The sequence below is a fragment of the Lathyrus oleraceus genome, chromosome 1 (genome assembly GCF_024323335.1).
Source record: "Lathyrus oleraceus cultivar Zhongwan6 chromosome 1, CAAS_Psat_ZW6_1.0, whole genome shotgun sequence".
Classification (NCBI taxonomy): Eukaryota; Viridiplantae; Streptophyta; class Magnoliopsida; order Fabales; family Fabaceae; genus Lathyrus; species Lathyrus oleraceus.
The window spans coordinates 376,898,524-376,916,873 of NC_066579.1; the positions used below are offsets into that span (position 1 = coordinate 376,898,524).

General features: G+C 35.7%; 1 protein-coding gene and 1 non-coding gene across 3 annotated transcripts; both read right to left on the reverse strand.

Moving 5' to 3' along the window:
- Positions 1–1,614: 1,614 nt before the first annotated feature.
- On the reverse strand, positions 1,615–6,318 carry LOC127137728 (mediator of RNA polymerase II transcription subunit 18). 2 transcript variants are annotated; one of them, XM_051064158.1, is made up of 6 exons: positions 6,163–6,318; positions 5,609–5,656; positions 3,510–3,609; positions 2,585–2,642; positions 2,131–2,505; positions 1,615–2,020 (listed from the first exon to the last, which is right to left on the reverse strand). In XM_051064158.1, exons 2-6 carry the CDS (start codon positions 5,642–5,644, stop codon positions 1,915–1,917), a joined length of 675 nt encoding a protein of 224 aa, XP_050920115.1. In that variant the 5' UTR covers positions 5,645–5,656; positions 6,163–6,318; the 3' UTR covers positions 1,615–1,914. The 2 variants fall into 2 exon arrangements, with proteins under 2 accessions (XP_050920115.1, XP_050920121.1); XM_051064164.1 differs by lacking the exon at positions 6,163–6,318 and adding an exon at positions 5,783–6,117.
- A 4,400-nt stretch (positions 6,319–10,718) lies between these two features.
- Positions 10,719–10,825, reverse strand: LOC127116689 (small nucleolar RNA R71). The gene has a single exon (XR_007801490.1). It is a non-coding gene; the product is annotated as a small nucleolar RNA R71 (small nucleolar RNA).
- Between the last annotated feature and the right edge of the window lie 7,525 nt (positions 10,826–18,350).

Sequence of the window (18,350 nt, forward strand, 5' to 3'; positions counted from 1 at the left end):
TCTGACATCTTCTTACCCAGGGCTCCTGAGGAATTAGCAATCTCAAGAATATTCATATGGAAATCATGAATACTTTCATCTTCTTTCCTCCTCAAATTTTTAAACTTAGTAATAAGCAACTGCAATCTAGACATCTTCACTCTTGAGGTACCTTCATGAGTGGTTTTGAGAATATTCCAAGCATCTTTAGCCACCTCACAATTGTTCACCAGTTTGAATATGTTCTTATCAACCCCATTAAATATAGCATTCAATGCTTTAGAGTTTCCAAGAGCTAGTTCATCCTCCTCCTTGGTCCATTCTTCCTCGGGCTTCTTATCAGTTGTGGCTTCTCCATCCTTAGTAATGAATGGATGTTCCCAGCCTGTTAGAACAACTTTCCAAGTCTTATTGTCCAAAGATTTCAGGTAGGCTACCATCCGAGGTTTCCAGTAGTCATAGTTAGATCCATCCAGAATTGGTGGTCTGTTTATAGATCCTCCGTCTTTGTCCATAATACTAGAAAGTAATGTTCCAAGATCTCACCCAAAATCAGAGAAGGATGTCTGCTCTGATACCAATTGAAATTCTGGTATCAGGTATGAGATGTCGAAGATAATGTCACGACACTAATATCTGAACAACAGATGAAATATAAACAGAATAAAAATCATTAAACAATTGAAAAGCGACGCAGACAATTGTTAACCCAGTTCGGTGCAAACACATCTACGTCTGGGGACTACCAAACCAGGAAGGAAATCCACTAAACAGAATTAGTTCAAAGACTCTCAGTAAACAACTTCTAGTTAAAGTCTTTTCACTTAATCTCTACTCGTGTGACTTCTATCTAAGAACTCTTAGATATGAGACCCTACTCACTCCTCCTCAATCACAGTCTTTTCACTTAATCTCTACTCGTGTGACTTCTATCTAAGAAGTCTTAGATATGAGACCCTACTCACTCCTCATCAATCACAGCAGTGATACTAGAACAAATACCACAAAGAAAGAAGACGCACTTCAAGGACACACACTTGATCTTGCTTAAAAGTTTCAATCTAGTAAACAAATACACTCGTACTTCAAAGCTTAGAGTGGACAAATTACAACTCAAAACTCAGTCCAATTCACACACCAACCAGATGAATGAATGGATCACAATTCACAAACGTACATTAGGCTAACAACCCTAATACTCACTTACTTTGTATTTTTCTGTACAATCACACAGGGTTCACAAGATCTTTAAATAGAAGCTTTCTGAATGAGCCTGGACAACATGAAACCCTAATTCTTTTTAACACGTATTCCCTAGGAATTAGTAACATCATTCCTCTTTGTAAAACATAATATTTTGGTTTTAAATAGAATTACTCCTTGAATAACGCATGCAATCACCACACATAAGCACATAAAGATTTGCATGAAACGCGCAATAACAAAATACATAACATTCAGACTGAATGTTCTATAAGCACGTGTCGTAACATCGGGTCTGACATCTTGAATAAATCCTGCACAACCATATCAAACAAGTTGCAGAAAGTTGATCTCACATGTCAAGACAACAAGCGTGACTTGTGATAACATTTAAGTTTTACCAAAATTGATGCCAATAAATAGAACCAACAATAATAAAACATGTATCTCTTTCTCATTTGGTGAATTACATTTTGACAATTAGATTTTAACAAATGTACAAGAAAGGGAAGTTTCTATATCCTGAAATACAATCACATGCCAAAAAGGCGACTCTTCCTCTACCTACCAACTGATTGATCATCAAGTAACTAACATTGTTCTATCATATTAGTCTTCCTCATAACCATCCCATGTTAATTGAAAAATTCATCTTCTCATGAAGAAAAAATTGGTATGACCATGGAACTTTGACATACATCAAGTTATGTATGTGCATACAACATTATCAGCCTACTGCAAAGGTGTACCCCCACCATCAGACATTAGAGATGCAGCTGCGGCAGCAGCAGTAGGAACAACACCAGTTGAAACGCCCGGTTTGGACAGATGAAGAAGCCTGAGAAATTGACACCAAAGAGTCGCATGTGTCAATGATCAAATTCATTATGAAGGAACAAACCAAAAAGATTGAGAAGTGTCAAGTTGAGAAGAGTAGAAGATTCTTACGGGGCAAGGTATTCGCAAAAGGATTGCATACCAGCAGCAACATCGGTATAGTTTTCAGCAGTAGCAGGTGCTGTTACTTGGACAATCTGTATGCCAGGTGTTATTGGCACGGCCTCGTCAGTAGCATGCAGCTTCATCATTTTATTGACTGACGAAACCGTTACAGTGATTCGTGCCACAATGACATTTGCCACCCTATAATTGAACTGGAAGGAAAACCCCACCCTCAGAAGCTCATTGTCTAACTTGTACCCCAGTGTATAGAACATTCGAAGCACGTTTTTGCTCACTTTGCTTTCCACTATTGTTCTAACTAGAACTGAAATTTGATCAGCACCAGCACCCCTCATTGCACCACCTACATGTCTAACAGTCCTGAAAAGGTTGTCAAGCACACGTTATATGGATATGGAAAAACTTCCAACAAATGATCCACTTGAAATTGCATTTTTACCATGATGGTTCAGTTTGCTCTAGATCACATAGAAGTCGAACCTCTGAGGCCACTGTGCCTAGAAAGAAAAAGAATAAAATTATGATCAGTTTGACAAAACATCATACTATGAAATACTTGTATGAAAACTGGACATCTAAATTTTGCTCAAGAAAACAAGACAAAAATATCGAGAATTATTGAAGATTTGAGAACTTCTCATTTCCATCTATGAAAAATGCTATAAAGAATAAACCTACAATCTTAAACATCCATAAATATCTTCCATGCCATAAAACATAAAGAGTAAAATAAGTAACCATAACATGTAAAAATGTGAAAGTGATGAATCAGCTCCTCTATTAGAAAGCCAAAACCGAAGTATATCACAGGTCATAATTGGAAATATTACTGACCAACGTAAATGCTTAAATGATAATATTACTGTACACTCTGAGGCAGGAACTTAATACAGATTACACAATATGTGCATAAAACATTCAGAAAATCGTAAGCCACTTTATCTTATAGTGGTCTGCTGCCAATAAAGTCTGATTATCCAGACCTCACTTTCCGGGGCTTCCAAAGAATCCTGGTTATTTCCTCTAATTTGAAGAAATTTTCAAGATTGCATTGAGCAAGGTTCTGGGGAGAAGTGTTTTGTGCTCTATTACTAAATTGATGGAGTTGTGTTTGAAACAGTGATGGAACATACTTGTTAATCTCTCTTTTCAATATTGTTCCTCTCACGGGCACTCTCAAGGGCTTGCTTTCCTAGAAATGCTTGTAGAGTATTTGAGTTTCTCAAAATGTGAGTTACTTGTTTACTTTTTCCAAGAGAATGGTCCTTTTTCATTCTACACTAAAAGTCAAATTACGTTCATATAAAAGAAATAGAGGAGATCCAACTGGCGACTGCATAACAGTAACGGAAGAAAACACTCACCGAGATTTGGACCATTCTTAAGACATATTTCATGGATCCTCAATCGCTCTCTTTTAACACCACATAGCCCCTGGAGAAGAATCTCAAGGGCCTCAACATGCTGCAAAAGAAAGAATTTTTTAACACCACATCTTGATAATCTTAAAGCACAGCTTATGGATCTAAAGCAAAAGAAAGATGAATTAATTCTTCATGTTCAAAGACTTGTAATTTAGAGTCTTCCATCAAATAATCTCTAATTCTAATGAACACATAATAAATTAGGGACATGCAAATACGAGCAATGGTGGCCATGAGATGTCATGTGGTGATTCCAAATACAAACCAAATAGTAGGATATCACACCATCAGGTTCACGTATAAAAAAGCTACTAGAAGAAGAAAAATACTAGACAACAGTTATAATCTTATAAAACATTTAATAGCTTCTTCAATAGCAGATATAGCAGCACTATGGCAGAGAGGAATTTTGACAAACCATTATTATTACACGATACAGTGCATAGTAAGTATTGTTAAATACGAGCATAGAACAGTAACGTAACGGAATTTGAATAAACCACTATTTCCCACATTACACTATTGACAACATTGGAGCATAGAAAAAAATATATTTAGTACATCAAACTGAAAGATGGTATGAACACAGGAGGAGTCAACATATGTTTTTAAAGAAAAGCAAAACAAAAAAAAAACTTCATTTCACGATTCACTTCACCTTTGAAGTATTCCTCCATTTCATTAACCATACTTGGATTATATGACTGACACTTTCCTCTATCTACCCGTGATGGACACAGGATACTTAAAATGTAAGAATTGTGGCAGATCTTTATTATTAAGAAAACCAATAGTATAAAGTTAAGGATACGAGCAGAAACTTAAATTAATAAATTTTCTTCATGTAGTAGAAGAACAACCAGAAAGGAGTTAAGGGTATGTATAGTAGTGTCAGGCGCTAACTAACTGACTTGAAAAGTATTAAAAGATGGAGGAAGGACCAGGGCAAGGAAGTAGCAAACAACAAAAAGGCTGCAATATTTATATGATGTTTAATATATGTTTTACTGTTTCTTTCTTTAAACTGTTTCTAACACTTCTCTTAATATCCTTTATAAAATGCAATAGATCCACTTCATTGACACCTAAATCAAACTTTGCAGAAGCACATTACAAGTTTGCACATCAGCCATTAAACTACATATCATGGGTAGAGTTCAAATACTCATGGTCAGTCAGTGTTGGCTAAAAAATGACACTAAAATGGAGATTTTAGTTGTCATATGAAGCACCATGGAGGATAGTATGATAACTAGAGGTAAAGGAAAATTAAGAAAACCTATAGGCCAAACCAGAGTAGTCAATAGCTGCCAATAGCAGCGATCCCGCTATAGCAAAGTGGAGTGGAGACCAATCGCTATGGGAAGCGCCTTAGCGGTGCAGAATACAGTACTATAGAATAAATAGGATAAATAGAGGATAGCAGAGCAGAGCAGTTCCCGGCCAAGAGCAGGTTCTGGCCCGCTATCCTTTTCCCCTCTAGAAAACCGAAATTACCCCTTAAACTTACAATGTTTTAAGGATAGTTTTAGGGTTTTTCAATCAAATTCGAGTTGAGACTCAACCTTAACCTTCCTTCATAGTCGTTTATGCACTTCTAGAGTCATGCGTTTTTTATTTATGGATATTTTATGAGTTGAATTATTTGTTTAATTTTAAATTTAATACATGTTCATAATTATTATATGTAATTTGTCCAAATAATTATCAAATAGAGTGGTCATCCCACTATCCCACTTTCAGGGTCGGCGCTCTGCGAGCGACCATCTAGGAATGACTACTCTGGGCCAAACTATTAAAAGAGATTTAAAAGTGAATATTATATCTTCGAACTTGCGATATAATAGGGAATTTTAGCATTGTTTGATCCATGTTACCCAAAAACTTGGATGATTATGAATCACTTCAGACTAAACTAGCATAATGCAAAATATTTAACAGTTGGAGCCATCAAAATGGTTAAGCCTGATCAAATTATTCCAAAACATCTTCGAATAATCCTAAAACTAATTGAAAGCCAAAAGAAAATATAAACTCACCTGTGTCTCAATAATTCCCTGAACCACACATTCCATATCTTCTTTTTTCTGCAACAACAGACAACAGATATAAACGGTTCAGCAAGAAAAACACAATTGTACGGAATCTCAACGGTTGCATCAAATATAAACCACACCGAACCAGTTCTATGATTCGGTGAACCAGTTCTTAACTTGAGAACTATTTCTGGCCTGAAACCAGTTTGAAACTAGTCAAACCCCATTATCTGAATAATAAACGGTTTAAACATCTCCATGAGTTAAAGAATGACTTTTGCGAAAATTATAACTCGTTTCAATTTTGCGACTATTAAGATGAATTAGGTGGCGATTGCGGCAGTGCTGAGAGAAACGGCCGCTGGCAGCAACAGTGATGCCAGGTGCGGCCGGCATCACAATCGCGGCTGCCTCCGATGCATTTTACGACAACAAGACGGCGCATGTAGCGCCGTCGCGAAGTTTCGCCGTCGGGAAGTTTCGCCCCCGCTACGATGAAGTTTTTATGAAAAGTAAAATACAAATATGGAGAAGAGATAAAAAATCACAATACGAACCAGCGGCGCTCTTGAATTACAGTGGCGGCGTTCCTTTAATTACAGTGGCGGCGTTCCTTGAATTACAGTGGCGGCGACTAGGTTAAAGGAAAATGAAGAATTTACTTTTTGCAAAGGGACTTAGATAATTAGACGTATTATATTTATTGTAATTTACTAACGGAATAAGTTAATATTATTAAAAGTTTTTACACTGTGTATATTAATTAATCTTATATAATATTATTAAAAGTGTTCTAAAATAAAAGATTAATTGTGAAATTGAAATATATATATATATATATATATATATATATATATATATATATATATATATATATATATATATATATATATATATATATATATATATATATATATATATATATATATATATATATATTAAAGTATCACATAGATAGATGTAGGAATCTGAATTTGAAACAAAACAAAAATAAAAAATAAAGAATTTAATTGATATATATTAATAGTGTAAAGAGTTTTTATACTGTCCGTAATCACAATCATTAATTTATTTAAAAATTTAATTTTTATTTTAAATATTTAAAAAATAATATAGACAGATGATAATAATGCATTCATAGTATATACATAATAATTAATCTCAAAAATAAGTAAATATAAATAATAAAATTTGAATCATTCATAAGTTGTTATCCTCCTATATATAAAAGTTTTATAATGACAACTGAAACTGTTATATATCTTAGTTATTTATTACTATTATGTTTGTAAAATTTATATGGATTGTTATTTTATTTTTTTCACTTAGAAATTGTTATAATAATTTTTTTTCACTTAGAAATTGTTATAATAATTTAAAGTTCCGTTCTGAGAGGTCATAGATCTGACCAAATATTATTTTTATTAAAATTAAATTCGATTTTTTTCAAATCTTCATTTATCAGTTGGAGTTCGTTTATCATTCAAATCCAAGTGTTTGATTTGGATTCTTATCATTTTACCTAAAGAATCTTTTTTATTAAAAAAATAGTTGAAATTAATAGTATACATCTTAATTAATTAATAATAAATTTTGTAGCATGATTGTATTGTATATCCCACATTCCGGTGAAATGATCTTGGACTTATGAGTGATGATAGTTATTTTCAAGGTTTGTCGTGATGTAATTATGGGAAGTCTTTAAGACGATTGCGTCAGGTTTTTTTATCATATTTGTTATTTAAAGAACTGAAAAAAACTTGAGAACTGTTGTGAGTAATTATGGGATGTCTTTAAGACGATTGCGTCAGATTTTTTTTTATCAAATTTGTTATTTAAAGAAGTGAAAAAAAAACTGGGGAACTGTTGTGAGTAATCTAAGAGATAGACGCATTAAAAGTTAGTTTTATCATTGAGACGTTTCGTACGATTATTTTTGCATATTACTCCGACCAGATTTATAAGAAAGGTAGTTAAGTGCATTTAATTTTTTTGATTTTAATAAAAAGAGATAACACAATTATTAATATATCATTCATTAAATTGTAATCCACTAACAATATTAAGTAATTAATGTAAGAATAGTTTTAGAATAAAGATATTAAATGTGTCTAGATTTGTTGATATTTAATTGTATTTAATGCAAAAATAATTAGAAGATTTTTGCTTATAAATAAGGCTGGAGGGAGTATGGCGCTAGGTCTCTAGACTAGACTGTGGCGTTTCTTTCTAGGATGCTCAAGTGCACTAAAGTGACATTGTATTCTAAGGTAAAATTCAACCGTTGATTTTTCATTTTCTCATTTTTCTTTAATTTTGGGACATTTATTCTCCTATCTATATAAAGGTCACTTAATATTTCAAACAAACTTTTTACTCTTTGCGCAAACCGTAATCTTTCTCTCTTTCCTACCAACTTTGATTGTTTCTCTCTAGGCTCCAACAATTCTTACTCTATTTATTTCCTTCTTTCCTTGGGATTATTCATTATTTCGGTCCATCACACCCGCATAACCATCATTCATCTTAATTGTTTTATTATCTTTCTAGATTTCAGGTAACCATTTTTTCCCTTTGTTTCCGGTTCATAGCTTTCTATTCCTTGTGTTAGTCATGGCCAATGTGGGAGATTAACCAGCCCATTACAGGTGATGATGTAGGTGATGTTTCATCTGCCATTAGAATAATAAACATATAAATTCTAAATGGAGATTCTCTAGAAGTCAACCGACCCATTGCATATCTTATTATTCTTGGTGATAGCTCTAGATCTGATGGGGTTTTATTGAAGATGGTAGTGAACCTTCTAGTTTTCATTCTGGCGTAAGTACAGGTGATCCCGTGATAATGCAAAAATACATCGTATATTTGCCTTGATTTACACTCAAAAATCGTACCACTTTCATTTATATTCCGATTATTCCGCAAGTGTTCGAGTTATTTTTGCAGGAATTTCAATTCCCATGTTTAAATGAGCAAAGTATAGAAAAGGATGGAGAAGAAGAAGAAACAGAAGAGAAAACAGTAGAAAAGTAGAAAATACAAATCATGTGCATGTGATGACCGTCACAAACCCTGTCACGACCGTCACGCCTTGGGTGTCACGACCGTCACAAACCCACCATGACCGTCACAAGGCCAAAAGCAGCGTATTGAATTTGTCAACAGAAGTGATCCACACGCCCATTTTTCTCGTTCCTCAACCCATTTTCCCGTGAATTTCTCACTCAACCAAGTCACCCTTATTTCTCTCAACTGCCATGACCAAATGGAGAATATAAAAGGATGGAAGTCAGAAACCTACGGGCACGCTTAATTTTTCTCCTTGAAGCCAGCTTTCAAGATTTTTCTCTGCATTCATTTTTTCCACAGCAATTCTGTTTTTCTATTATTTTTCTTCAGCAACATTGTTTTCTTTTACCGTAATTTGTTTATCGTTCCGTTCAGAGCTTTGATTTTCCCTTTCCCTTTCTGTTTTTCATTTAGCCAAAGTAGTAGTTTCATACACTGGGGAACTACTGCAATTTATTTAATTTAGTTTAAGCAATTATTCCGAAGAAGCAGAATCCTACCGACCTGTGGAGGACTGCTCAAGTACTTCAAGATTCGGCATATTTGATTAATCCAATTTCCAAGTTTTTATTCAATTATTATTGTTATTGCTTTATATTATTATAATTATGTTTGTTGTATTGTTAATTTGTTTATGCTCGTCTATGTTTGCGTTATTTAACATGTCCGGTTAAACTACCAGTATCGGTATGTAAACAATTTAATTAGACGGGATTTAATAATAATCGGTGTAAAACTTCTTTTCTCAAACAATATTTTTGGCTGTGATTTTTAATTTAAATTTAATTAACTTTGTCACGATAGTGAGAAGCTATTTAATATGGTTTTGCCACGAGAGTGGGGAATTAACTAGGGTGAGAACCGACAATCGCGAGAGCGTGAAGGTCGAGTTGGATAGTAAAAACTAGACATTGATTTTAAAAACAGCGAGAGCACTTTAAAAGCAATTAGAACTTATTTATTTTCAAAAAGTATTTTTAACTTCAAATGGGACAGCGAGAGCGTACATTCTAACTTAAAAGTATAGTCTGAGTCAACAATCACGAGAGTGTGAGATAAAGCCTTTTAAATAAGTATTTTCTACTGAAAGATATTTGGTACTTAAAATATACACCGGTGACTTATCGAATCTCTGACGATTAATGCCTTGCATACTGATATCCCTTTATTAATATTTTCTTAAAACTTAACTTCCTTTAGATTTAGTTTTTGTTCATACAAACCTCTAAAAATCATCTTCTTAGCTAAACATAGTAACGTCGATAGCATTAGTTTGACCATCAGTCCCTGTGGGTTTGATATCTTTTAAAACTAAAACGACTGGGTTGTGCACTTGCAGTCAAGTACCCGATAGACTATATTTTATATACAGTCACGAGACGTATCAAGTTTTTGGGGCCGTTGTCGGGGACCTGATTTAGTCAAATAATGTGAACGTTTCATTGCGCAGTATAGACTAAGGTAAAAACTAATTTCTTTTCCCTTATTTCCCCGATTGTATGCAAGTACTCGTTCACAAGGCGAAAACTTAGCACCACCAATCGCAGAACTAGAGCATTTCTTATATTTTAGACGCCGAATACTAGAGTACCAACGAAGGTACGATATTCCTGATATCTTCTTTCCTGCTACTGAACCAGTTGAAAAACCAACCATGGCTACAATGGAACCACAAAATCGTCCTCTTAAGTTCTACGCTACCCCGTCCCAACAAGAACCTCACAGCAGCATTGTTGCCCCTGCTATCAATCGAAACGATTTCGAGTTAAAACCCTCATTATTATCAACCGTCCAACAACATTAATTTGCTGGAAATCCTACGGACGACCCTAATGAACATTTGACCAAGTTTGTGCAGTACGCAGACACTGTGAAGGCGAATGGTGTATCTCAAGATGAGATGAGACTATGCCTTTTTCCTTTCTCTCTAAGAGACAGAGCTTGGGCTTGGTTGCAATCCTTGACATCCAACTCAGTTACTACATGGGAAGAACTGAAGAACATTTTCTTATCCCTATATTTTCCGCCAAGCAAAACTGCTATGCTGAGAGCTCAAATCAACGGATTTTGATAAAAAGATGTAGAATATCTCTGCGATGCGTGGGAGAGATACAAATACATGATGAGGATATGTCCACATCACAATCTCGAATACTGGGTGATCATTCACACATTTTACAATGGGCTTCTATATAACACAAGACTGACAGTAGACGTTGCCGCGGGAGGTGCACTTATGGACAAGCCATACAATGAAGCCTATCAACTCATTGAAAACATGGCCCAAAACCATTGCCAATGTTAAGGTGAAAGAACTCCTGTAGAAAAGTCCCAAACAAAGAGTGGAATGTACGAAATCAGTAGCCTTGACCATGTCCATGCAAAGGTAGATGCCCTTGTTCAAAAGTTAGACAACTTGACCATACCACCCGTAGCCACTGTGGCTGTCGTGACTCCAAACTGTGAGTTATGTGGAACTCCTGGACACACTGCACCAGAATGTCAGATATTTGGCAGGAGTCCCCACCGATCAAGTAAATTACGTACAAGGAAATCCTTATTCAAATACCTACAAGCCAAGTTGGAAAAACCATCCTAACTTTTCGCATAAGAATAACAACGCCTTGTATGCACCTGGCCAAGCACCCGCTGTTCCGCCTGGATATCAAAAGCCAGCTAATAATGCTCATAACATGACTAGGAAGTCCAACCTTGAACTAATGGTGGAAAGCTTCATAGCTACCCATGCTCAAACAAACAAAGACTTCTTGAACCAAAACATACATACTAGTAAGCAACTTAAACAATTAGCGAGCAAAGTATACACCTTAGCCACCCACAACAAAATGCTTGAAACACATATTTCACAAGTGGCTCAACAACAAGCATCTACTGTTGCTCCCACTGACACATTTCCTGGACAGCCACAACCTAATCCAAAAGGACATGTAAATGTCGTTATATTGAGAAGTGGAAAAGAACTAGATGGACCCGTAGATCCAAGACTCCAAAATCCTGCCATGTACCAAAAACCAGACAAAATAACAACTGAAAAGGTAAGTGAACCGAAGGAGAAAGAAGATAATACCCAAGAGGCCGAAGAGAAAGAAAAACCTTATATGCCTCCACCACCTTATAAACCACCCATTCTGTATCCTCAAAGACTCGCAAATTCTAAAACTGCAGGGCAATTTAGGAAATTTATTGAACTTCTGAAGCAACTGAATATTACAATTCCCTTTACAGAAGCCATCACACAAATGCCCTCATATGCCAAATTTCTTAAAGAGATCTTATTCAATAAGAAAAAGATCGAGGATAACGAAACAGTTACACTTATTGTTGAGTGTAGCGCAATAATCTAAAATAACATGCCTCCCAAACTAAAAGACCCGGGTAGTTTCTACATACCCTGTGTCATTGGAAAGTTCGTCATAGACAAAGCTCTATGCGACTTAGGAACCAACATCAGTGTAATTCCCTTAACCATCTGTAAAAGGCTCAACATGGGAGAACTAAGACCAACCAAGATGTTTGTTCAACTAGCTGACCACTCAATCAAATATCATGTTGGTATACTAGAGAATTTCCTAGTACATGTAGGACAATTCTACATTCCTACAAACCTCATAATCATGGAATCAAAGAAGATGTCAGTACACCTATTATATTAGGAAGGCCATTCTTAGCTATCGTCGTAGCCATAATATACGTGAAAAGAGGTAAGCTAACATTCGAAGTTGGAGAAGAAAAGGTTGAATTCATCTTGACACAATTCTTACAAGTTCCAGCTATAGACGATACATGTTATCTACTTGATGTCATAGACGAGCGCGTAAGAGAGATGGAGATGCAAGAAACCATATATTTTGATATAATGAAAATCCAAATCCCTCCAATCTTTGAAGATGATAATTGGCGTGAACCATACCAAAATGACAGTCTAAGTGAATGCTTAGCACTTACACCCAACCACATGCCATGCCCGAAGAAACCAGACTTAGAATTAAAAACACTACCAAAGAACCTAAGATACGAATTCCTAGACACTGAACTCAAAAGACCAGTAATAGTCAACGCTGACTTAGGACAAATGGAAACCGAAAAGTTACTAGATCTTTTAAGAAAATATCCAACTGCGTTAGGCTACCGCATCACTGACCTAAAAGGAATAAGTCCTTCTATCTGTATGCATCGCATTATGCTAGAGGAAGATTGTAAAACCTCTAGAGAACACTAGAGAAGGATCAACCCAATCTTAAGTATTGTAGTCAAGGATGAAGTAAAGAAGTTATTAGATGCAGGAATCATATACCCGATCTCCGATAGTCAATGGGTTAGCCTCGTTCATGTAGTACCCAAGAAAGGGGGTGTTACAGCTGTTAAGAACGAGAAGGGCGAATCTATAGCACAAAGAGTTGTGACCGGAAGTAGAATGTGCATCGATTATAGGAAACTAAACAAAGCCACTCGAAAGAATCATTTTCCTCTGTCTTTCATTGATCAAATGCTTGAACGATTGGCCAAGCATTCCTACTTCTGCTATCTAGATGGTTATTCAGGATTCTTTCAAATTCCTATCCATCCTAACGACCAAGAAAAAATAACCTTCACATGCCCTTATGGTACATTTGCTTACCGACGAATGCCATTTGGACTATGCAACGCTCCCGCAACATTCCAAAGATGCATGATGTCAATCTTCGTTGACTTTATAGACGACATTATGGAAGTCTTTATGGACGATTTTTCTGTTTGTGGGCAGTGCTGCGAAGGATGTCTATCAAACCTTGAAATGGTACTTGAAAGATGCGTAAAGGTGAATCTCGTCTTGAACTGGGAGAAATGTCATTTCATGGTCCAATAAGGAATCGTGTTAGGACACGTCGTATCTGATAAAGGAATTGAAGTAGACAAAGCTAAGATCGAAATTATAGAGAATCTTCAACCTCCGAAAACCGTACGAGAAATACAAAGCTTTTTAGGACACGCCGGTTTCTACCGACGCTTTATCAAAGATTTCTCGAAAATTACCAAACCACTTATTGGTTTATTAATGAAAGATGCTGACTTTATCTTTGATGAGAAATGTCTAACAGCGTTTGAACAATTAAAAACATCTTTAATCACCGCACTTATCATCCAACCACCTAACTGGAGATTACCATTCGAAATCATGTGTGATGCGAGTGACTATGCCGTAGGCGCAGTGCTAGGACAAAGAAAGGATAAAAAACTTAATGCTATCTACTATGCAAGTTGTAACATTAGATCCTGCCCAAATGAACTACGCCACCATTGAAAAGGAACTTCTAGCCGTTGTGTTTGCTTTAGACAAATTCCGTTCCTACTTAGTATGAGTGAAAATCATCATCTATACTGATCACACTGCTATTAGATATTTGTTAAGTAAGAAGGATGCCAAACCAAGACTCTTAAGATGGATCCTACTCTTACAAGAATTTGACTTAGAGATAAAAGATAAGAAGGGTACTGAAAACGTAGTAACGGACCACTTATCACGAATCGAAGGGAATAAGCCTGAACAAATTCCAATGAATAATGATTTCTCTTACGAACGACTTATAGCCCAAATGGAAAGCGACATGTCTGAACTAACCTTAAATGATACCGAAATAGAAGAATCCGTGGAAGAAATTCATGCGAATGCAACTCTGCCATGGTATGCTGATTTTGTCAACTACCTAGCTGTTGGAGTACTTCCACCAGACCTATCATACCAACAAAAGAAGAAATTCTTTCATGATCTAAAATAATACTACTGGGATGAACCTCTATTTTTCAAAAGAGGTACCAACGGTATTCTCCGTCGATGTGTTCCTGGGGATGAAATAGACGATATAATCTCTCATTGACATTCCACTCCCTATGGTGGGAATGCAAGCACTTCAAAAACTTGTGCTAAGATCTTACAATCGGGCCTCTTTTGGCCTACTCTATGGAAAGATGTCCATAATGCGGTTATAAATTGCGACCGGTGCCAACGCACTGGTAACATTTCAAGACGCGACGAAATGCCACAAACAGGCATCTTAGAAGTGGAAGTCTTTGATGTGTGGGGGATTGACTTCATGGGACCATTCTCGTCTTCTTTTGGTAATAAGTACATACTCGTAGTTGTCGATTACGTTTCAAAATGGATTGAGGTTGTAGCTTCTCCGACAAATGACACATGAGTAGTGATTAAGTTGTTCAAGAACATAATCTTTTCTAGATTCGGTGTGCCAAAACTAGTCGTTAGTGACGGTGGCTCCCATTTCATATAAAATATCTTTGGAAATCTTCTTCTGAAGTATGGATTCCGACACCGTGTAGCAACACCTTATCACCCACAAACCAGTGGGCAATTCGAAGTTTTGAATAGAGAGATCAAACAAATTCTAGAAAAGACTGTCGGAATATCTAGAAAAGACTGGTCATCTAAACTAAATGAAGCTCTGTGGGCCTATAGGACAACCTACAAGACCCCAATAGGGACCACACCCTTTAAATTAGTTTATGGTAAATCATGTCATCTCCCTGTGGAATTAGAACACAAAGCTTATTGGGCAATTAAGACCCTAAATCTAAATTATACTTCCGCAGGCAAGAAGCGAATTTTAGACATTCACGAATTGGAAGAACTTTGACTAGACGCCTATGCGAATGCCAAGATATACAAAGAACGAACCAAAAATTGGCACGATAAACGTATATCTAGGAAAGAGTTTAATGTCGGCGACGTAGTGCTACTATTTAATTCACGACTTAATCTTTTTCCGGGAAAACTTAAATCTAGGTGGTGAGGCCCTTTTGAAATTACAAAAGTTTTTAAAAGCGGTGCGATAGAAATCAAAGGTAGAAATAGTGAACCGTTTATGGTAAACGGGCAGCGATTAAAACATTATCATAATATTGACAATAGAGACTATTCAATTAGTCTTAGACTTATAGAGCTTCCCGCTCAACCCCAAAACTAGTATATCGCAATGTTACTGTCGAACTTATGACATTAAACAAAGTGCTTAGTGGGAGACAACTCGCCTCTTTTTAATTTGTTATTTTTGTTTTTAAGCATTTCCCTTCTTTGACTATTACTTTTATTTTGCTCCCTTTCCTTGACTCTATGCAGTAATGTACTTGTTACTTCTCGTTACTAACTTAGAAATATTGGATATTGATTAACAGGCGGATTTATAACTAGTTAGTAACTAACTTTCATCATGTAACCAGTAGATACAGTTTTCAGAGGCAGAGTTCAGAGAAGGCGCTATGATTATTTAGCTCAGAAGGATATGGCTTTATCCATATATTATGATGGACCTACCATGGATAGGTTAGGTATCCGAGATAGAATCTTGTTTATGTTTAACCAGCTAGGTTGGGAGAATGTTGCTATTAAGAGAAGGTTTGTCACATACCGTGAGCTTACCCTAGAATTCCTTAGCTCCCTAGTTTACAACCCCGAGCATGGTTACGGACTCAATAAAGGGTTGATTTCCTTTAGGCTGTTTAGTATGGACTTCATTATAACCGTAGAGACCTTACTGACCTCCTAGGATTTCCTAGTGGCCAATTTGTTTTCACTGCCCGCCAGGAGGAATTAATCGATGACATCAACCTAGATTACTTTTGGGGTAGTTTAACTGGAGACTACCACTGTTGATTCTAAGTGTTGGCAGCAATTTTGGTAAAACAAAGAGTGTTCACAAGATGTTATGTGTGATGTCTTAACATGAGATATCCTATGTACCTGCTGGAGTTCAAGAACATTTGCATGCAGGATTGTTTCAGAATGCCACATACAATGCCATGGCTTCTGATATTGGATGTACCTGCTGGAGCTTAAATGAAAGACATGTTCATGCAGGATTGTTTCAGATGACATACACAAGGTCATGGCATCTGATATGGTTGTACCTGCTAGAAGTTATAAAAGGAATTATTGGATTATGCAGGATTTTTCCAGGATGTCAGACCCGATGTCATGACATCCTGTACACAGAACATTCAGTGTGAATATCTGGTGTTTTGTGATTGCACAATTAATGGAAATCTATGTATGATTGAAGATCTGATTAGCTGGCTGTGATACGGTGAACTGACTTTGTGTTTTTTCTTTTAAAAGCAATGTTGCGGATAGTAAGAGTCGCCACCGACTTTTCTTTTATCCAATAAGGAAAGGCGGAAAAGAACAGGAAAAACCTTGATTAGATTTTGAGTTCGGGAGGTACATTATACAAAGGGAAAGTGTTATCACCCTTTGTATCCATGGTTATCCATGGGCTCTTAATTGCTTAACTCACTTATGTTTTCCTTGTTTGAGAAAGTGTTTGAGAAATGTGGTGTGTTTAGAAAATATTTTGAAAGGAGAGTTTAACTTTTTAATGATTCTTGTACGAATGTATACAAAGTGTTTATCTCGTTTGATTTTGAAAGATGTTTAGAAAAATATAACTCGGCGATGATTCTGGTGCGAATGTATACCAAGTGGTGATTTTCTAAAAGATGTTTTGAAAAGTGTGAGGTGTGAAAAGTATTTTAAGCTGTGAGCAAGTATTTAAGAGTTATACCTAACCAAGGTCTTTATAGGTATTTCCTATCCTTAGGAGGGTAAAACTGTCCTTACTATTGAGAAGTAAGTAGTCTTATCCTTTGGATGTAAAGGGACATCGTGGGGTCGTCGATTGGTCATTGAAGGCAACATTTGTAAGGATACCTTAGCATTCGAAGGGACGATCATCATTTAATCGTAGGCTATAACGAAGGGTCATCGGGGGACAAAGTCATATATTCAAAGGCAACGTTCGAGGGACAATGTCATATATTCGAAGGCAACGTTCGAGGGACTATGATTTATTTTATAGGGACATTGACCTTTTGATCGAAGGGACTATGACTTATCTGTTTAGGGATGATGATGATTTAATCGAAAGGGTCTTTGCTAAGGGTATCCCCACATTCGCGGGACATGACCGTAATATCGTAAGGCAACAAAGAGAGGGTTACCCTAGAGGTGCAAGTGTGGAAATGATTGGATTCGGATATATTATCTTGAATTAATTTATCTAAGTTCGATTATTTATCTTTCCATGCAATCCTATTAGCATACATCTAGACAGTTATATTCACAGTATGAAAAAATTAAAGTGCGAAAAATAAGACTACGCTATTACATGGCTTCGGGATGGGGGTACATAATTTAAAAGGGGATATAAAATATTTAAATCTTAATTAACGAGTACAAAATTAGAAGGGCATATAAAATAATAAAACCTAATTAAACTAAAAAGAAAGAAATAAAAAAAAATATTTTTAGTCTATAATAATAGAAACTTTCTTTTTTTATGAATTTATGGAAAAACTTAGACTAAATTGATAGAAATTTTAAAAGAAAAAAGGAAAAAAAATATAATTAGATTTTTATTATTCAAAATAGCCCATTTTAATTAATTAAGTGATATATGAAAATTTAATTAATAAACTAGATTAAATTATATCCTAGTTTAAATAACTAATATAATATATTAATTAGAAAATTAATTAATGGGTTTTATTTTAATAATAGAAAAATAATGGTGAATTAATTATAGTGGAAAGGGAGTAAACATAGTAAAAAAACTGAAAAGCTAAAAAATAGGTCCTATGGGCTACCAACGAGCCATGTTGGTCC

What these genes read in the sequence shown, in the direction of transcription:
- LOC127137728 (XM_051064158.1), bottom strand. Translation starts at nt 5,644, where the DNA reads ATGGAATGTGTGGTTCAGGGAATTATTGAGACACAG. An exon ending in TAAGAATGGTCCAAATCTCG is followed by an intron (nt 2,643 to 3,509) that starts GTGAGTGTTTTC and finishes TTTTCTTTCTAG; the next exon opens with GCACAGTGGCCTCAGAGGTT. An exon ending in TTTTGCGAATACCTTGCCCC is followed by an intron (nt 2,021 to 2,130) that starts GTAAGAATCTTC and finishes TCAATTTCTCAG; the next exon opens with GCTTCTTCATCTGTCCAAAC.